Source organism: Podarcis muralis, chromosome 7 (genome assembly GCF_964188315.1).
Source record: "Podarcis muralis chromosome 7, rPodMur119.hap1.1, whole genome shotgun sequence".
NCBI classification, from domain to species: domain Eukaryota; kingdom Metazoa; phylum Chordata; class Lepidosauria; order Squamata; family Lacertidae; genus Podarcis; species Podarcis muralis.
In genome coordinates this window covers 54,966,923-54,988,666 of record NC_135661.1, presented here as the reverse complement: position 1 = coordinate 54,988,666, position 21,744 = coordinate 54,966,923, and the positions used below count along the sequence as shown (strand labels likewise).

At 44.9% G+C, this 21,744-nt stretch overlaps 1 protein-coding gene across 5 annotated transcripts in view; it reads left to right on the top strand.

The window, feature by feature from the left end:
* Positions 1-21,744, top strand: part of KCTD15 (potassium channel tetramerization domain containing 15) — a 66,961-nt gene that overhangs the window by 6,877 nt on the left and 38,340 nt on the right. For all 5 annotated transcript variants that reach the window (XM_028739351.2, XM_077931807.1, XM_077931808.1 and 2 more), the window contains exon 2: positions 1,020-1,198. In XM_028739351.2, coding sequence (XP_028595184.1) covers positions 1,035-1,198 — 164 coding nt within the window. In that variant the 5' untranslated portion in view covers positions 1,020-1,034. The remainder of the gene's footprint in view (positions 1-1,019; positions 1,199-21,744) is intronic.

The following is a 21,744-nucleotide window of genomic DNA, read 5'->3' as shown; positions in this document are numbered from 1 at the left end:
GTGCCACTTGGAATGTCTTGCAAGATTTTGTGTTGGTTGCCTATATGTGTGACAGTATTCTTTTATCCAGATTATTATTTATTAATTTATATACCACTTACGTGTCGGAATAGCTTCTAAGCATTAAAGCAAACTGAAGTACCTGCTGCCTGTCAAAGTTTAAAATCTGATTGTTATTCTCTCGAAGGCTGAGGGCAATCAAAGTTTCTTGACATTTTCATAGAAATCTGAATTTTAGTGAATAAATTTATGGAAAGAAAGTCTTTTGAGTTTAAACTCCTTTTTTATATATAAAAAAAAGAACTGACTATAAACAGGATTGTTGTCTGTATGCCTAGATAGGTCTGTAATATATGACTTCTGCTGAGAACACAAGATATTTGGAAATGGTATACAGAGGGTAACAGTGGTCACTTTTTAAATGACGTTTTTTGTTCTAGCCTCCTCTTCAGCTAGAAGGCTTTTCCTCTAGATAAAAAAAATAGGTATTAGTAGTTGTGTTGTGTAGGTAGTTTTTTTAAAAAAAAATGTTCTATGTTTGATGCGAATTTTACTACATGTCTAAATGAAATGCCTTAGGTACTGAGGAAGTCACTAATTTAGAGGTGTCTCGTTACTGAGACAAACTTGCAAAAACCCCTGAATCCCAATTCACAAATTGGTTATTCGTTTGTCAGGGGATATTTCACATCTAACACATAAGCCCGCGACCTTTAATTAGAATTTTGCAGTTTGTTTTATGCCCCTTGAGGCTGACACCTTGAAAAAGATCCCCACCCCCACCCCGCTTGATTTCTTATTGCTAATAAGCATCTTTTCTCTTTGCCCGCTGGTCCTTTGAAGAGTATGATGCAAATACACTTAATTACGAAGGTGGCAATAATTTGTTAGCTGAATATGTGATCAGGCAGATGCAAAAATGATCTTATTAGATCTGTGATCTCATTGGAATCAAGGTAAAGCACAGCTGTGCTTAAGAGGATTTTTCTTCTTCTCTTTTTTCTGTCGGGGGCTTCTAGGAGGAAGGCAGAGCGATGTCCCGGCTGTCTTTAACACGGTCTCCGGTTTCTCCATTGGCTGCCCAAGGAATCCCTCTCCCAGCTCAGCTCACCAAATCCAACGCCCCCGTGCACATTGATGTAGGAGGACACATGTACACCAGTAGCCTGGCCACCTTGACAAAGTACCCAGATTCCAGGTAAGGTCAACACTTTTCCTGGCAGCGTCCAATGCATGGAACTTAACACTCTTTGATAGCAGGAATTCACCCGTAAGACGAGTAGAGTCGGAAACTGAGAAATGCTTGTGCTGTTTCCAGATTGAACCCTCCGATACATTCCCCGCCTTCCGTCTTGCAACCTTGTGTTTGAAGCACCTGTTGCGATTGCTGTCCGCCCTCGCCAGTACCGCTGCTTTGTAGCTAAATAAATGTGCCCGTTGAAAGGTGATTTTAACCCAGGTGTGTGCACACACTTGACAGCCCCAAAGAGAGTTCGCAAAGGGTTGTGCCTTTTCAGTGAATTTGTCACCGGTGGGAATTTGCTCACTTGTTCTCCAGTCACTTTTGTTTTGAAATTGTTTCGATGGAGCTTAATTTGCAAGTCTGTTTCATCTGCAGTAATCCTGAGCTCAGAAACAGAAAAAAGGAAGTGCAGCTGAAAGAAATTGTATTCATATGCGAATTAATGTGCTCAAGGTTGACTTGAGAGACAGTAATTTGTTGACGATTCTCCACTGCATTGTCATTTCTTGGTTCTTCCAGTTTATTTGGAAATAAGTCCCATTTAGGTGCAATCTTTGCCTCTAAGCACCTTCTTACAGGCACACAAGTCCAAAAGAAATTAATAAGCAAACGTGCAGCATTGTACTGTTTGCTGGTGCCTTTCAGGGCAAACATCTTCTTCGAAGCTGCGCATAAGTTTGTTGCTGCACATATCTGAATTGTGTACCATTCTAGAGGTTAGATGCTAAGGACCCACCTATCTTGTAAAGCTTGTTGTCAAGATGCTGAGTTTCTGGGGAAGAGACTGTCCTGGGAAGGTGTTTAGATTAAGTTTTAGGGGTTCTCCCCAAAAAACCTGAATGATGGATGGGATTTAATTTTTATGTGCATCAGAATATGTTGGCTTCAGATAGAAGGGGGTGTGTTGCAATTCACTGGTCCAGTTGTGTGGTGTAATGGCAATTAACAGAGGCTTGGTTCATACTTTATAATGATTCAGAGACTCACAGTTGAAAAGAGAGGGAGCTATATATGCAAAACTTTCAAAGCTCTCATTATAAAAGAAGATCCTTCAGGTCTCAAAATTGGTACCAGGTCTGCAGACTGAGGGATAAATCTGTTAGAAAGATTCCTACGCAAGCCCAGTGCATGGTTTCTGTGCTGTTGAAAAAATCCTCAATTGCTTTTTGTAGGTTCATTGTGCAAGAACTTTCCAGTGAATGTCTTCCTGGGTCTGTCGATCTGACTCCATGTTTGCCTTGGCTGTCAGAGGTTCTGCTTCACACATTATAAGTGTGCACCTAAACATGCAGCGTATGGGTGAGACAGGCACATGATTGCTAACGTAGATCACATAGGTTCACTGCTCAGAAGGCCAGGATTGTCTGCAGCTTCCCTGTCACTGTCAAGAGTACACTTGGTAGCAGGGTTTGTTTTGGTGCATAATGTGTTGGAACACCTAAGTGGAGGTCTTGCTGGGCTACAACTCCCATCATCTGTGGCTATTGGCCATGCTGGCTGGGGCTGATGGGAACTGGAATCCCAACAACATTTGAAGGGGCACTGGTACCCCGTCTCTGCCTAAGCAGTTAAAGTCTGGCTGTGAGATAATACATGTATAATACATGACCTTTACTTCTACAATATGGAAATAGGATTTCTCCTCAGAAAGATAAAGTGTTTGCTGAAAGCTCAATTTTTTTGTGCAATTTCTTTTTGAATGTGAGTTTTTTTTGCATTGATTCTGGCAAACCTCTAAACTCAAAGTAGAGATATCCTGCACTATGGCTGCGATTTCGTTCCGGGGTAGATGGAGTGGAATACTTTAATGACCTGTAGAAAAGAATCATGGCCTGAAATATTTATCATTTAAACTACGAAGATGATTAATTATGCTCCCCTGCTGTCTGATTTCTAAGGGGATGTTTATTTGAAGGTGCTGATTTGAAGTTTATTGCGACAGCATCAGCCCAGTGCATAAATACGCTTAATATAACAGCGCAAGTGAGAGATTTGGGTTGTGAGGCTTTCAAACTGGGTTCTTCAAAAACTCTTCTGTGTGGGGGTAGCAGACCCACAGGTCATATCTGCCCCCTACAAACGTGCCTCCCTCATTTGCCTTTTTTGCAAAGAAAAAAATTTTATTTTTGTTGTTAATCTGTGTTCAGCTTGCTCCTCTTCCTCACCCTTCGATAGCTGTTGTTGGGCTTTCTTAGGTGTCCAAAACACCTCATGTCTCTAAATCAGTTGCCTCTTTTTACCTTTAAAGGGGGCCTTTTTCTCTCTCAGGGGTGCTGCTATTGTAGGAAGGTCTTAGGAAGAAGGGCTCCTTTCTGTTTCCCAAGATGGTGGAGACGCAGAAGAGGGAGGAAAGGTAAAGTGAGGACTTTCTTCCACCCCTGAACTCCATTCTGCTTCTTTGCTAATTAGCAAAAGAGTGCTGGGGTCTGAATATTGTGTGTTCGTCCAAATGTGTGTATGCACATCTGTGTGTTCATGCGAAGGAGGCATACAGCCTTCAGGGTTGGCCAGCCCTCGTTGTGGTCCTTGGGTCAGTAAAGGTTAGCCACTCCTGATATAACTGGCCACATTCACATAATACACACAAAGTGCTGTGATATCACTTTAAACGGTCACGGCTTCCCCCAGAGAATTCTGGGAGCTACAGTTTGTTAAGGGTGCTGAGAGTTGTTAGGAGACTCCTATACCCCTCACAGAGCTACCGTTCCCAGAATGGCTTAACAATCAGGCCCTCTTCCCAGGGAACTCTGGGGATTTTAGCTCTGAGAGAAGGAATAGGTGGCCTCCAAACAACCCTCACCCAGCTTAACAAACTACAGCTCCCAGGATCCTTTGGGGGGAAGCCATTTCTGTTTAAAGTGATAGGACACTGTTTGAAATGTATAGTGCATTTCATTGGGGCCTCATAGGGCAGCCTTTGTCGACCTGACACTCTCCAGATGCCTTGGACCACAACTCCCATCATTCCCAGCCACAAGGAGACCAGGAAGATAGAAGGGAGCAGAATGATAGCTTGGCCCATGTCGACTATGGCTGGTCTCCTACCAAGTCATACTGAAGGGTGTATTGTAGGACATGCTTTTAATTCATGGTGCTAGTAAGGGCCAACTGTGCCCTGCCTGAACTCTACATGTGCTCTGGAACACTTCTGTAGCTCCATGAAAGCACATGCCTCACCTAAAAAAGGATATTGTAGAGCTGAAAAAGCTTCAAAGGGCAACCCAAATGATGAAGGTGAATGAATGAAAAAATTAAAATAAAGGTGATGGAGTGACTCCCTTATAAAGATAGGTTTCAGCATTTGGGACTTTTTAGTTTAGAGAAAAGGCGAGGAAGAGGCAACATGGTAGAGGTTTATGAAATTGTGTATGGCACTTAGGAAGTGGATAGAGAAAAGTTCTTCTCCCTCATAACACAAGGACTTGTGGACATCCAACGAAGGTGAATGTTGGAAGATAAAGGACAGAGAAAAGAAAGTACTACTTCACACTGATCAAACTATGGAACTGGCTCCCTCGGGAGCAGTGATGGCCACCATCTTGGATGGCTTTAAACAGGATTAGACAAATGCATGGAAGACAGAGCCACCAACGGCTACTAGCCATGATGGTTATGCTCTACCTCTGCAGTTGGAGACCTCAATGCCTCTGAATACCAGTAGCTGGAAACCGCAGGAGGAGAGAGGGATCTTGTTCTCGCGTACTGTTTGTGGGTTTCCCTCAGGCATCTGGTTGGCCACTATAGGAACAGGATGCTGGACTAGAGTAGATGGGCCAGGCCTAATCAGCAGGAATGTTCTTGTGTTCTTATGCTTGGTTGTACAGAAGGTCCAAGGTTCAGCCTCCATCATCTCCCTGTAGAGCTGGAGAAGGCATTTTCCTGGAGGGCGGCTGCTTGTCAGTGTGGTCAGTCCTGAGCCTAATGGGCCTATGGTCTGATTTAGTGTAAGGCAGCCTGCAGGATTCCCATAATCCCCGGCAGAATGCAGTCCATGTCCATTAGCTGCAAAGCCAATGTTGGAAGAATTGCTTGAAGGCAGAAGGTTTGGAAGCCGCTGATATTATGTACGCAGAAGTTCAGAGAAAGTGCTGCAGCCCCAAACATCTGTTTCATGATTAAAGGAAAAAGCGGGAGTGGGGAGAAAGAAGAAAGAAAGGAGGGAAAATAACAACTGGAAATATTTAAAGTATTATCCACACTGGAATTGTTGAAGAGAAACGAGTATGAAACATGGAAAAATGAGACTTGAGGAAAATTAATTCCTAAGTTTAATTTAGGTGTGGTGAATCATAGAATTGTAGAGTTGGAAGGGACTCCCAAGGATCATCTAGTCCAATCCCTTGCAATGAAAGAATCACAACTACTAAGTTTACAGTACAGACCTCTGGGGGAGGACCAGTCAAAGAGGATGATCTGTTTGTCTGAATATCACAGTCAGAGAAATGGCAACAGGGAGTGGGACCTAGGGCATGCTGAATTTTTCAACTTTCAAATTCCAAAAACGAGGGGTTCTAAAAAGTTGTAATATGACTTGGGAAGTCAAAAGATATTTTGATTACATTAATTTTAATTTAGCTTTGCCTTGATAAGTAAAATGTGTGTAAAATTGCATAGAAATCATTAAAAATGATAGCCAAGAACTTGCAGTATTATATTATATTATATTATATTATATTATTATATTATATTATCATAATATATTATCATATTATATTATTATAATTATTTAGTATTACTCGACATTTCAAAAGGTATAATGAAAATGCTTTGGTTTTCCAAGAGCAGTTAATATGCTTTTTAATCAAACATAGATTTACCAAGCTAAATGTTGTCCAATCACAACAATAATAGCAGATTTGAATAGCCAGACTCCTCACTGAAGAAATTTGCAAAAATTAAATTTCATCCCCTAAAATGACACACCCTAGCAGGACGCTGTATCTTAATATTCATGGGTAGCAGCAGGAAGGGCATTTGCAGGGCCAAATTGGTGGTGGCAGTGCAGGGGGAGCTTAACCCTTCCACTGATTCTTCCCTAGAGGCTCCCCCCCTTTTTTTTCTTGGTTCCAAAGTGGGAACTGGGCCCAGTTTTTGAGTAGAGAGAGGGAGGTTTAAGAGGGAATCACAGGGCACTGATACTCCCTTCCTGTCTTTGCATGATGGCTAAGTAGCAGACTTACTGACAATGTAATTTGATGTTTGCACTAAGTGTAGCAACCTAAGAGTTCATAGAAGTTCAGAGGTGGTTTGTGTACTTCCTTTGTTCTCTTGATACATTAGCAAAATATGTTGCACGTTACCCACTCTGTACTTTGCTTTTGTTATTGGGAGCTAAACGATGAAGGATGAATCTTTCTCACACGATACCTACGACATCGCCTTACCCCATATATGCCCACTTAACCTCTTCAGCAGTTGTACTGGAACTGATATAGGTGCCACAAAATACCCATTCTGCATTTGTAAAAACTTTGGAACTCCCTGCCTATTGACATCAGGCAAGTACCTTCACTGTACTCTTGTCATGACCTGCTAAAAGCTTTTTCATTTAGAGAAGCCTACGGAGGTGTTGAGAAAGTTGATGCAAGCGCCAGTCTTTTTTAGTCTGTTGTAATCTTAATTACTGCTGTTAGTTTTTTCTTATTGATTATTTTACTGTTTTACATATTTTTTTTGTAAGCTGCTGCTTTGATGGTTAACCACCACCCCCTCCATTAAGCAGTGTATAAATTTTTATGAAAATAATAATAATAATAATAATAACAACAACAACAACAACAACAACCACAACCTATTAGGATGTTTGTGAGATAACGTTATCTCAGGAAACAAACCTTCAAGGCAGGTCACACTTCTTACCCTTGTGTCGGGTTGGATGTGGGCTTGTCCCAGCGAGCTCTGCATTCAAATCCATCCTTGGGCAAGCCATACTCTCTCACCCTAGCCCACCTCACAGGGTTGCTGTGAGGAGAAAATGAGATCCCTCCAGCAATCCAGATCTTGCTGGGCTTCCAAGCCCCACCATCCCTGACCATTGACCTCGATGGCTGGAACTTATGGGAGTTGGAATCCAACAACGTTGGGAGGGCCACAGGTTCCCCACCACTGGTATAAAGCACCTTCTCAGTGGTGACTCCCCTCTTGTAGAATGTTTTCCCCAGGGAGGCTCTCCTGGTGCCCTCTTTGTCTAGTTTAGGCACCAGGCAAAAACTTCTCTGTTTACCTGGGCATTTGTTTTGGCCCTTAGGTGAAGGGGCTTTTATGTGAATTTGGTCTTTTTTGGTGGGACAGGATCTTCTAGACCTGCCTTTTGTTTGTATAGATGTGTCCGTTTAGATTTTTTAGGCTTTTGTCAATTGCATTTATTGCAATGGCTTTTAATATTTCTCTTGTGGTTGTAAGTTGCTTTGAGTCGTTTTGGAGTAATGCAACGAAAATAAATTCTTAATGATGATCATAACAGCAACCAATGCAATAAAAATAGTAACGCATACAGAGCATTGAACCCAATTGGCAGCTCTGTCGTTTAAACTCCAGAGGCAGGGGTGCTTGAAGTTAATAAGCAAGAGGTGAGAGAGAAAGAATGGGGAAGGAGCAGCGATTTGAGGATAATTCAAAAGGAGAGAGCAGTGACCCTTTAGCCAAATAAGGAAGAGGAGGGGAAATGTACAGTGGACATAAAAGCCAGCAAATTGGAGAAGTAAAAACATTCTAGGTGCAAAGTACATCTAACCAGGGTAGCGTGGGAAATCTCATTAGTGAGGTAGACTGAGAGGTAAAGAATGGGTTAGCAGCAGGTGAGAGAGGAAGAGCCAGATATTTTGCCTATTCCAGAGGGGAGCATATGTTTGTATCCTCTTTCAGTGGCTCTTAGAGGCATTGATACACTTCCCAGATGCAAGGGTAACAAGAGGAACCACTTAGCAGTCTCCCTTAGAATTAGGTAGCCGAAATACACCAGGATTCTCTTGACTTCTCGCCCTGATCATCTAAAGGTGAAAGCCAACTTGGACTTCAAGGCAAAGGAATCTCCTCTGTGACAGGGAGCTGAGGGGAACCTATTCTTTACTGGGTCCCCTTGAGCCTTAACTGATTAAGTATAAAATTGATAAGTACTGAGGGGGGCAAAGGAGAATTAGGGGTGCAGGGAGGTGGAACAAAGCCAGTATGGTGTAGTGGTTAGAGTGTGGGACTAGGGAGACCAGGGTTCAAATCCCCACTCAGCTATGAAGCTCACTGGGCTGACCTTGGGCCAGTCACTGTCTCTCAGCTTGACCTAGCTCACAGGGTTGTTGTGGGGATTAAATGAGGAGGAGGAGAATCATGTACACCACCCTGCACACTTTGGAGGGGGAAAGGTGACACATAAATGCAGTACAGTGGTACCTCGGGTTACAGACACTTCAGGTTACAGACTCCGCTAACCCAGAAACAGTACCTCTGGTTAAGAATTTTGCTTCAGTATGAGAACAGAAATCGCGCGGCGGCAGCAGCAGGAGGCCCCATTAGCTAAAGTGGTGCTTCAGGTTAAGAAGAGTTTCAGGTTAAGAACGGACCCCCAGAACAAATTAAGTTCTTAACCCAAGGTACCACTGTAAACAAACAAACAAACAAACTGCTTGCGGTCTACAAGGCCTCAACATTGTTTTATGTTTGGGGTTTGGTCCTCCAGAGTTCGGAAATACGAGAGAAGGGGTTTTCCTAGAACAGGGGTGGAGGGAGAGAGGACTTGCAGGACTTCAGGCTTCTCATGGGTGGTGATCACAAAGGTGTGTGGTATGCAAATAGGGTCTTCAGGCAAGCATCTTCTCTTAGGAAGCAACAATGCTCCTGAATACCAGTTGCTGGAAACCACAGGACGGGGAGAGGTTTCTTGAGCTTGAATCCTTTCACATTCCTCACAGGTTGGCCACTGCAAGAACAGGATGCTGGAATAGATGGGGCATTGGCCTGACCCAGCAGGCTCTTCTTCTGTTCTCCACCAGAGCTCTATGACAGCCAATTAGCAGATACACACTTTGGCTGGCTTTGTATCAGGAACCAGGGAGGGAGGGAGACCTCAGCTTATCCTGAGGTTTTCTCATACCTCTTGGCACAACAGACGAGAGTCACTCCTGTTAATAATGCAGAAGCAGATGTGGGGAACCTTTGGGCCTCCAGATGTTGTTGGACTACAACTCCCATCATCCTTGGCTGTTCTTGCTGAGGTTGATGGGCATTGTAGTTCAGTAACAGCAAGAGGACCAGTGGCTCCCCACACTCATTCTAAAGAATGGTCTTGCCTGCGTCCCCTAAACCTTGGCTTGGTTCACCTTCCCAGATAAATATGTAGTTGCTAGAGGATATTTAAAATGTCTTGGAGACTAAGCTTCTTAGCAACACCTTTCATGACCAAGATGGAAGCCAACTCGTTTTCATTGAGACCTACAGTGGGTTTAAATGACAAGAAAGGAGATTTTTTTTACTAAAGTGTAGGAAGAACTTTCTGGCTGTCAGAGCTGTTCAACGGTGGAATGGACTCCTTCAGAAGTGGACTCTCATTCATTGGAGGTTTTTAAGCAGAGGTTGGGTTGCCGCCTGTCAGGAAATCTTTGGGTGTGATTCCTTCATTTCAGGGGGTTGGACTAGATGACCAAGAGGTCCCTTACCATTCTACGATTCAATGATTCTGTCACCAGCTTTTGTAGACTGAAAGAAAGGTAACAATGCTTAAGGTTCCTATGTGGTTGGTGGAGGCGTCTGTTTGAAGAAATAAGGTGGGAGGGATTCTCCTTACTTTTTTAAGTTCTTACGCACATGCACTTAATTGGGCAATAAGGAAAAAGCCCTCTGGGAAGTAAAACTGGAATACATGCAGGTCTTGATCCAGGTCCAGGGCACTTAACTTTCCTCCCACTCCCCACCTACATTGCTCGCCCTCTCCATTATAGCCTAAATTTCAGTTAGAGTGCCTTGACAGTTAAAAATATCCAGCCTGAACTGCTTGTAATTAAGCCCTGCTGAGCTGAGTGGGATTTTTATTTTTCCCCACTGGGGACAGATGCATTGCCTGTAGCTGCAGTCCTTATATATACTCATCCAGGAATAACTCTTACTGAACTCCTTGGGTTTTACTTACAAGTAAACTTGTATAGGACAGGAAATTATCTTTCCAGTAAAGTCCCAAGTAAATCTTGGGTTTTTGGATTTATCAAAACCCTTAAAAGAGATGGCATGCTCCTGGTCTTGAAAGGTGTTTTACGTCCAATAATTTTGTTTAGTATTTAATATTTTTTAAGCATGTGTAACTGAAATAATTGCCCATCCTTGCCTTCATTACCTCTATCTCTACCTATCTCCTTTTTCTCTATGGTTTCCCTTGTGTCAAATTTTAGATTGTAGGCCCCTTGGAGCTGGGACCTGACTTGTGTACTCTGTCAGGCATTGTGCACAACAATGGCAATGTATAATAAATTATAATGTAGGGCTGTATGCAGTTATGCTCTACTCAGGGTAGACCTGCTGGAATTACGGAACCGATGTTATTCATGTCCATTGCTTTCAATGGATCTACCCTGAGTAGGCCTGGCTGTAGATACAACCCAGTCATTCCCTAATCTCTCTAAATGGCAAACTCATGAAATTCTATTTTTAAAGAATTCATCAGCCTGAAAGTGAACTGTGAGCTGAGGTAGTAATAATAATAAATAACAGGAGCTTTAAAGAACAATAACTGTTAACAACATTAAATCTTACATGTATTACCTTTCGTACAAAGACAGCATTTTTACGTCACAGTAAACAATGGTTAGTAGTTTACCATCAGAGCAACAGACTATGACTCCTGGCTTAGCATTACATCTGAACCAGGGGTTGTGCTTTGCTTTTCTTCGGCCAAACCACAACATTAAGCCAAGGTTTATACTTGGCTTGCCAGTCATGATTTATCTGAGCAAACAGTTTGTTGCTCTCGGAAAGGATCTCTGTGTTTGGTCTATCCCATTGACCACAGTTTACTGTGATGGGCACCTATCCTGTAATGGTTGCCCAGCCCCAGTGTGACCCTATGCATGTTTACTTAAAAGTAACTCTGCACAGTGCAGCTTATTTCCAGGAGTGTGCATGCAGGATTGCAGCAAGAAATCGGACTTCCCTCTCACATCTGCTTCGTTCTGTTTTCTGTGTCTTCTGCCTCTCATAATGATTTATAAAGCACAGGCAATTGGCCCCTTATACTTTATTGATCCATTCATAATGCCTTCAGAGATGTTAGTTAGTCCATAATCTCAATGTTATTATTGTTGCAGATCTCAATGTTATTGTCAGATGTTTGCTGCAAAAATAATATTTAGAGTTCTGAGGGCCTTTCTCCATTTTACCTGATTTCTGTTAATCAGATCTTCCAGTTGTTACCTGCTATTAGATCATACAGCATAAAGGCACTGCCACTTTGGCATATCAGGATGAAATTCCCCTAACCAACCTCACATATTTAGTCCATCATCCCCTGAAAATTAACCCAATCTTCTGGGGTTTGGAGGTGAGGGGGAGGAGGAGTCGAATTTCTGAAAATATATGGAAATAGAACCACAATTCAGTAAAACAAAGCAATTAATAAATAAGCAGTAAAGATCAATAACAGCCGTCTCCAGTTAAGAACCGCCCTGAGATCTTCACATGAAGGGTGGTATATAAATTAATTAAATAAAATCATGTTCCCCAACTGGTTTTTGCTAATTTCCTCAAAATTGAGAGTGAGCTACTCTAGAGGAAGAGGTAACCCATGGTAACCCATAATTGATGGCTCTGGAATATTCAAAACACATTTTGGATGTGAATGAACAGGTCCATCCCTCAGTCTGTTCCCCATAACGTACCACCTTTGTCAGGCTGTTTTGCCAAAACACGCCAGGTTGGCTTATCATACTTCGCCAGGAATGAATTAATTGTGTCACAATCAAAGCACAGTTTGGCTGGTTTGACCAGATTTTTAAAGAAGCTAGTTCCATTGCATTAATAGCAAGTGAAGCTACTTTTCATGTCAAGAATGCCAAGCTTATCATCGTAAGGGACCACTGCTCATCCAGATGTTGTTAGACTCCATCTGGCCACTGCTCAGCACGAAGGACAACTGGGGCCCCACAAGTTTAAACCTCTGGTCCAAGCCATTGCTTCTTCCGATTCAGCCTCATGTGGGTGTCAGAACACCAGAAACTAAGAATCTGGTGGAAGATTCATGGCAGATGAAAGAAAGTACTACTTCATTCAATGAAGAGTTAAAACTACGGAACTGCCTCCCACAAGAGGCAGTGCTGGCCACCAATATAGTGGAGGAGGAGGAGGCTATCAACAGCCACTAGCCACAATAGCTGTGCTCTGTCTCCACAGCCAGAGGCAGTAAATGCTTCTGAAAACCTGTTGCTGGAAACTACAGGAAGGGGAAGTACTATTGTGCTCACATCCTGCTTTTGGGCTTCCCTCAGTGATCTGGTTGGCCACTGTGAGAACAGGATGCTGGACTAGATGGGCCGCTGGCCTAATCCGGCAGGCTCCTCCCTACGATCTTACCCATCAGTCAACGTTCTGGCCTACTTCACACATCACGTTAAACCATGGTTTAAAACAAGCTATGATTTAATGTGAAGGGGGAGCGTACTGATATGCGCTGCTCAGAACCTCCCACAGCACGTCTCCCCAGTTGCTGCTGTGCAGTGGATGAAACAAGCCACAATCTGGCATGTTGTGTCATCCAGGCTTGTGGTTTGTGTCACTCCAAATAAACCACAGAGTTCGTTCTCAGCTTGCCGTTCATTGTTTCATCCAAGCAAAGCACAAGCCCGGGTTTGGACAGCAGAATAAGGTTTGTTTTGTCTGTGGTATGGCGGCAGCAGCAGGGGAGAAGCACTGTGGGAACTTTTGAGCAGCCTGCACCAGCGCACTGCTAATTCACGACCAACTAATAGTTTGTTTTCAGCTATGGTTTAATGTGGAATTCCCAAGATGATCTTAGTTGAGCCATAGCTAAATCTACCCTCATGTCCAAGGTGGAGATGATAATATGGATCTGCCTTACAAGACTGTTTTAAAGTTTTACCTAGATAAAGGGCATGAGCTCTCAAAAGTACCATGTAAAGATAGTAATTTGCTACATTGGTTATTCCTTTATGCTACAACTCTGAATTACTTTTTCCTCTGTTACATTTTCTTGGTGTCTAATATTATTATTATTATTACGTGCTACATAAATAATAATCATTGTAACATAAAGCACCAGAGCTGAAATCTCAACATTTCTGCTTTCCTCATTTAAAGTGGTGGCTATCAAAGTTTCTACCTTTGGGAAACATTTCTCCATTTACCTGTCAGGCAGGTAAATGGGTCTGCTGTAGGACCATGGATGGTGCAGAGGTTTCTAGGGTTAGGATGGGTCCTACCACTAGGCAGATTGAGGTTACTGCCTCGGGGTATGAAGGGGACAGAAGCGGTAGCCCCCCCCCCCCACCCAGGCATTCTTCCTGAGCTGGCCCCACCCATGGCTGTTTCCCTTTGAAGGGGTCAGAGCTGAATGTGCTGTTATGTGCAGACTGCCTTTGTTCTGCCCCCATGTTATCCCGATGTCCTCAGATGTAGTGAAAAAGCTGTCCTATCACCAGCAGTTGAAGTAAGAGTTAACTCCCAGTCTACTTGGCTTCTGCAGATGGAATGGGGACAAGGCATCATGTAGCCGTGTAGTGTAAGATTCATCAGTGCAGAGTCCCTTTGTGATAGTCACAGCCACACACCCTCATAACCACACCCGCTTCTAAGATTATACAATCTTCTCATTGTTGTTGTCTTATCTGTCTTGGGAGACAATGGAGACGCTGGCTTGGTCATGTCTACAGAATGGAAGATGGCAGGCTCTGCTCTGGCTTCAGGCACCAGACCCATTGGCAGACCAACTCTGTGTTACAAAGATCTCTGCAGACATGATGAGACAACCTTCTAAGATTATACAATAATAATAATTTGGGGTGCATTGCAATGATCAGTGTAGATCTCCATGTGTGGCCACTCAGCTAGATCTACCATTTTCTGTGCACGTACATAAGCAAATGATTTGGAGTCCTCCAATATCTAACTTTGGAGTGACTTAAGTTGTGTTTTCCTTGAAGTCCCTTTGTACTTTACAGAATTTGCACACCATTTTCTTGAATCTGAAGCCCTTGTGTTTTTAGTGTTCCTAAATGCTCCGTGTTGGAGCATACATAGCTTTCCTCCTCAGTGTACTTCCCCAGAGTGACCCTAGTAGACCATCCTCAGCAGCTGACGCATCTCCTTTCACCTTGAGTGCCTCCAATCTTCCTGACAGTAAGAGCTGTTCGACAGTGGAATTTGCTGCCAAGGAGTGTGGTGGAGTCTCCTTCTTTGGAGGTCTTTAAGCAGAGGCTTGACAACCATATGTCAGGAGTGCTCTGATGGTGTTTCCTGCTTGGCAGGGGGTTGGACTTGATGGCCCTTGTGGTCTCTTCCAACTCTATGATTCTATGATTCAATCAGCACAAAGGGTGAGAAGAGTTCTTCGTGGCTAGAAAGCGCCCCTTTCATGCTGATTGAGTGGCACTAGGATGCTGGAGACAGGGAGCCTGCTGCAGAAACACACACACTCCGACCTGGGCAACTGTACCTCTGAAGCCATGTTGTCTTTCTCTAAATCCAGCTACCTCTATTCTAGAACACATATTTGGTTTACACAGGGTATCACGTTCCCCAGTCTAAACTGAAGGTGCGTCAACATTCCGCAAACTTTCTGCAACTGCAGAATCCAGGAGACCCTCATAAGTTTCTGAGGAACCCCAGAGTTCCCCTGCCACCCCGTATTATGGTTTGAAGACCTTTGCTTTAAAAAGCAGTATCGCATCTGGGGGGGAGGGGGTTTCACCATGCTTTCCACAAGGATCTAGTTAAAATGAATGAGCTCCATTCCGCTTGAGGCATCATCCAGGCCACCAGGAGCCCACACCTAAGCAAACCCCATGGAAATGAGTGGAGATTTCCTCTGGGAAGGGCTATAGCTTAGTGGTAGAGCACCTGCTTTGCATGCAGAATGCCTCTGGCAGCATCTCTAGGTATGGCTGGGAAGGCTTCTTTTTCTGAACCACTGGAGAGCTGCTGCCCACCTGTGTAGACAATGCTGAGCTTGGAAGGCCAAGCATCAGACTCTTTTTCAGGCAACTTCCTATGTTCACAGGAGGGTGCCTATTCATTCCTCCCTTGCTAAACTTGTGCACATTCATTATCCAGGCACCATTCATTTCAGTGGTGCGCACAAAGAGGTTCCAAGAGCTAGTTCTGGCCTCTCTCTGAGTTCAACTCTCCCAAGAGTGTCTTTCTAGAGTTGCCAGGCTAATGCTGTGTTTTACAAGGCAACACATCAGAGCGTTGGTGTCTCGGAGCCGTCTCCTCTGGGTTTCTCATTCATGTTTTCACCCTTCCTAACACAAAAGAGGCCATATTACACATTGACACCTGGGTGGAGATTTACATGACAGACTGTGATTGCTCTGAGAGAGAAAAAACCTGCGAAGGCTCTAGCAGCATCAAAGGCGACATTTTAAAATAAAAAATAAAGAACCCAAACCCCACAAACAACTCAGCGCATATTACGAACGCACTCTCACACATATGATAATTTATCTAGGTGGATAAATTCACTGGTGGCAGTTGCTAAATAATTGCAGACATGCTCTGTGTTTGTGTTGCTGTTTTATTATCACATATTCCTAATGTTTTTTAAACCAATCTGTAGCCTGCGAATGGGACGGGAGGGACTTGGAAACCTCGGCAGCCAGCTTTCCGAGTCTTGATTGCAGTGCGGTGTAACAAGTTTAAGTTGAAAGGCTTTATTTTTCATTTTTAAATCGTGATGCATCTCTCACACATGCACACACAACTCCCGTTTCTTAGAACGTGCTTTTCTTGAGGAAGCCATGTTCTGTTTCAATAGAGAAGGGGCTGCGGAGGACTCGATCCAATTCAAGTTGAGGGAGAAAGCCTTTAGGGAGTTCTCATGTAAAGGTCAGCAATGTAAAGAGTTTCCTAGAGGACAATAGGAACGAAACATGGGAGGGGTGGGCAGGCAGTTAGGCAAAAGGGTAGAAGGGGAAATACAGAAAACCTCAATTTTTTAAATTAAAACAAACACACATTCCATTTCAGTTGCTTAGTAGCATCACCTGGAAATACTTAGGTAATGTATATACCTGTGCAATTAGTATCTGAGAACTCCAGAAATATGAAGACAAATTAAATGACAAAAAACCCACCCTGTTAAGTGCAGAGTTAAAAGCACGAGATTAGGACAATTTGAGTGCTGCAAAGGCAGGCCGTGCTGAATGGAGCAATTCCTGCCCCCAGGGCCAAAGATGGCCGCCCTTGCTCCGTGCTGCAACACAAGGAAATCAGTGGAATGAGGGCCTCTGGAGAAGCGAGAAGAGGCCAGCTTAGCCATCATAACAAACATGTGATTTCACACACACTCACACACCATTTGTTTAAACCCAGTTGGGGGGGGGGGGGGGAGCAAACACACAGGCACATCACAGTGCATTGGATTTTGAGTTTCTGCTGTTCAAAGGTCAGAGAAAGGTAACGTGGCTCAGTTTCAGATTTATATTATTTTGGCAATAAGGTCGCACTGTCAGACTCGTGCATTTCGTTGTGGAACTGGTTTTCTAGACTGCAGATCTGTTAATTTTAGGTCTGGGGTTGTGGCTTCTAAGGCAGCCTTGCAAATCAGACTTCCCCAACCTGGTGCCCTCCACACAGCCAGAGGGCACCAGTTTGTGGCAGCTGCTGTAGATAAGGCCACAAGAATGGCTAGCTTCAATGGCAGACAATTTACTCAGAAGGAAATTCCATTGTATTCAGCAGGACTTGAGCACTGGGGATGGGGGCGCATTCCTCTCCCTTTTTCTGGCAGATGGGCAAGGGCTTGCAGGAAGAGAGGGGCTGATGCTGCTTAGTTAACTGGTCCTTCATTCCTGATGCGTCATCATCCTGGCCCAGGAGGCTGGTGCCTGTGGCTGGAAGTTTCTAGCAGTCTGCACTACGGCCATGTCCGTGCCTGGTTGCTGCCCTTCTGGGCCACCTGAGCCTTGAAGGCAGCAGGAGGTAGCCACTGTCAGTGGGCTCGGCGTCTCTCTGCCTCTGCAGATTCTCCTGGATTTCAAAGGGCAGCTTTTGCTGTGCCAACACCACTACCCCCAGGCTGAGGCCTCTGAGTGGCGCATGTGCATCCGCTTCTGCCTGCCTTGTTGCCTCCCATGTCCATCTAGGCCAGTGTTTCCCAACCTTTTTTGGGCAAAGGCACACTTGTTTCATGAAAAAAATCTCGAGGTACACCACCATTACAGCCCCGTGACGTCAGCGCGCAGCGTCACGCCGGGAGGGACGCACGAAAGTGTAAGATTCAATTTTTTCCCCTCCCCCTTGCCTTCCTTCTGTGCCAACCGCCAAAAAGCCAAGAATCGCGGGACCGCCGGCGGAGGGGGGGAGGGCGAGCGGAGGCAGCGGCGAGCCCCGTTCCTCCCCATCCGCCCCATTCCGTGCAAGGAGCGCGAACAGGTGTGAGAAGGGGGTCAAACCTGCGGGTCGGCGCCGGGGAACCTCCAAGCTTTGGGGGTGGGGGGGAGGAGGCAGCAAAGCGAGGCAGGAAGGAGAGCGCGGCTTGGCGAAGTACTCGGCGGCGAAGGCCAGCAGGTTCGGCGGCCGGTGCCGCAGCACCTCCACCGTGTAGCCCTGCAGCAGCTCAGTCAGACCCGGTGGGATCTCGATGCTCATCTTGTAGCCGAGGCGCGCGGGAGACTCAACGGACGGGCCCGGGAGAGAGAGAGAGAGAGAGAGACACGACGGAGAGAGAGCGGGAGTCCCTGCTCGCCGTCGCCACCGCTACAACTACTGTGGCGGTTGGTCGTGGTCGCCGCCGCCGCCGCCCACCTCTATCTATCCCCCTCAGCTTTCTACGCGGGCCTCGAGCCGGAGGTGGGGGGTGGCCGCCGCCGCTTTCTCCGCCTCCACGTCCTGCCTCCTCCTCCTCGAGCCCTCCGTCAGCCCTGAGGGAACCGCCGCGCTCGCACCGCCACTCTCTGACACGCGAGAAAGAGAAAGGAACGGAGCGGCGGGGTAGTCGGGGGAAGGAGGGGCCGGAATGGAAGTGCGAGGCGAGCTGCGCATGCCCAGCAGGAAGCGGCAGAGAACGCCACAGAGAGAGAGAGAGAAGCAAGGGAGGGCGGGGAGTGGGCGGGAACACGCTTCATGCGTCACAATAACGGACAAGAGGCGCTCGAGGGATAGATTAGGACCTAATTTGACTTTTACAAAAAAAAAAAATCTTTCGAATTTTCCCCACGGCACACCAGGCAACATCTCGCGGCACACTAGTGTGCCGCGGAACAGTGGTTGGGAAACACTGATCTAGGCATCCCAGTCAATGCTCCCCACCATCATCAAATTCCTCACCTGCCCTTCATGCCAAGCCAGGGCAGCTTTCAACAATTAAAGCACAACGTTCAGAACAGTGGGTCCCAAAATGGGCAGTGGGATTACCCAGGGCTGCTGGGTAGTGAACCAGTATGATCCCCAATCTGTCCCGATTACCCAAGGCCACTCCACATCCCCCACTGTGTTCCAGCATCACACCTGAACAGAAAATGCCCTCCTGTGCAGGAGCCACAATTGGCACTCACCAGCCCTGCTTGCTTAGTTTCCCACCATCCCTTATTGAGCATGAAAGCGCTAAAGGGGCTTTAGCTTGAGTTCAAGTGAATATGTGGCAAAGTCAGTGGGGTGATGTACACCAAGTTACCAAAATAAATATATATGTATAAGTTGTTGGGGGACTGTCCTTCCATGTATGTCCCCATGCTTGATGATTCATGTCTTCAGGTAACTGCCAGAAAGCATCTACTCTGAGCAAGGTGGATAAAAATCAATGATTTAAAAATAAAAAATAAAAATCATATTTTTTAATTTAAATATGATAAATCAGATTTTTTTTATTTAAATCGGATGTTTAAAATAAAATGCTTTTGGAGGAAAAATCTTTCTAAAGATAGTTTTCTATTTGAGTTACATTATAGCCCAAAGGCTATAATCAGGAAATAAGGATTTGTTTAATTTTTTTCATGTGTGCTAAAAATCAGTCAATAAGTTTTTTTAAAAAATCGTTTAACCACATCAGTTAACAAACATGGATACATATGCTATGATGTTATTGTTTTAGTTAAATAAATTGTTATTAAGGAAATGATTGTTTTTCTCCTTCCAATAAAGAACAGCAGAAAAGTTGTCCAAATATAAACAATAATTTCAGAATTACCTGTCTTTGTATGTCTGATAGTATAACCAAATCAGTAATTTTTGATATACCGGAAGTGAGTGTTCTGGTTTCCGAACGTTCTTTTGGAAGCCGAATGTCCAACAGGGCTTCCGCAGCTTCTGATTGGCTGCAGGAGCTTCAAACGTTTTGGAAGTTGAACGGACTTCCTGGGCGGATTCCGTTCAACTTCCAAGGTATGACTGTATTCAGGCTTTGACATGGCAGAATGTTGTTTGACGTAGCCAAACTGTCCTTGTCTCAGTGATAAAAGCCAAATCCCTAACAGTCCATCACACTCTAAGCCAGGTGACCAAGCTATGGAACCTTGGTCCTGTTATGCAGATAGGGGGGTGGGGCTATGCAGATAGGGCGTGTCTCACTTCTCAAAAGGTTCCCACCAAAGCCCCTTTCACCCCTCTCACCACTGCTGCCTATTCTCCTCTCCAAGGGTGTGAGCAATGTTGAGAATCAGAGGAAGGATAATCCTGCTCCCGCCCTTGGTTTCCATTGATGTCTCCTCCTGTGCCGTGCTGGGGACTGGGTGCATAGTGAAGGGGGCATTGAATGGGCAGTGGTGGAAGTGGCAAGGAACGCAGGGTGGTGCTTGCCCAAGAGCCCTGCTTCCCTCCCCACCCCCAAAACAATCTGGAACTGATGCTTCTGGTGGAAGCAGATCAGGTTTTTTTTGTATAGCAGGCAAAGCCAGCTGAAAGTGTTTTGTCGGTGTGTTCGCTTACAACAGCCGGTTTCTGCTCAAAAGGAAAGGGCTTCTCCCTTATTGATTTTTTTGTTTTAATCCTTGCATCTGGCAGTCTCCTGGAGGAGGTATAAAGAGAGAGAAAGATAAGGTGCACTTTGCTGGAAATCATGTCCCGAGGTCACTGTAAAAATGCAAGAGACGCAGCGTTACCGCTTGATAGTTGGGCTTTGAATGTGTTTTGCAGCAAGACTGTCTCCTCCACAAGTTGGGTTTTTGATAATGCACAGAGCCCTTCCGAGTGCAAAGTGTGGGTGGGGACTGTGAAACAGAAAGCGGTGCAGACTCTTGCAGCGTTTGTAGGACATGAACATCTGGGTGCTTGATGTGAGATGACGCAAATAAACCCATGCCGGTCCAGACCGTGGGTCTGCCTGTTCCAGCACTCTGCTTTCAGGCAGAGCAGGCCGGATGCTTCTGGGGGCCCCAGCAACACTATACATTTAAAGCAGCATGACACCGCTTTAAACAGTCATGGCTTCCCCTGAAGAATCCTGGGAGCTGTAGTTCATTAAGGGTGCTGAGAGTCGTGAGGTGATCCCTGTTCACCCATTCCTCATACAGAGCTGCATTTCCCAAAGTTGTATAAAAGCAAGTCTCTCTTCCTAGGCAATTATAACTCTGTGAGGGGAATAGGGGTTCCCTAATGTGTCTCAGCACCCATTGCAAACTACAAGATTCCTTGAGGGAAGCCGTGTAAATTTATTAGCGATGATTTTATTGTTTTATCTTTTTTGTAATCTGCTTTGAGTTTTTCAGGCGGTATGTACATTTTAATTAATAAACAAATGCCTGTTTAAAGTGGTGTGATACTGCTTTCAATGTGCAATGCAGACCAGGGCTGGGAATTGCACAGAGAGGCAGTGTATGAGTGCAACCATCTTCCCCCGTTATTTGAGGTAGCCTCTCTGCCCAGTAGCCCTTGAAAGCTTGAATTTGCCTAATCTCCCTTTAAAACCATTGAAGTTGACAGCCATTGCTACCGAAATGCTTTAACCCAGGAATGAAAGCGCCTTTTCTACCCTGGGGGCCACATATCTAAGGTGGGCATGTCCAAGAAGAAGTGAACATGGCTATACTCTCAAGCCATGTGTGTGTGGACATACAGTTCATACACATTCAGATGATACCTATATACACAGTCTTGCTCACATGCACTCTCCTCCCTCTGGCCAGACAAAAAGAACCTTTGCTTTCTTTTCAACCCTGGTTGCTTGAGAGGGAAGGGGCAGTCATACCTTGGTGACAGAGCGAGCATCTGGCTGGGAATAATGGGAGTTGTTGTCCAATGACAAGACTGCCATGGAGACATAGAGGAAAGTAGAATGTTTTAGGGGAGCAATGTGGAACTTCTTTGCTACTGCTGCAGAAGAGGGGAAATCTGGAGAGAGAGCAATGAAATAGCAA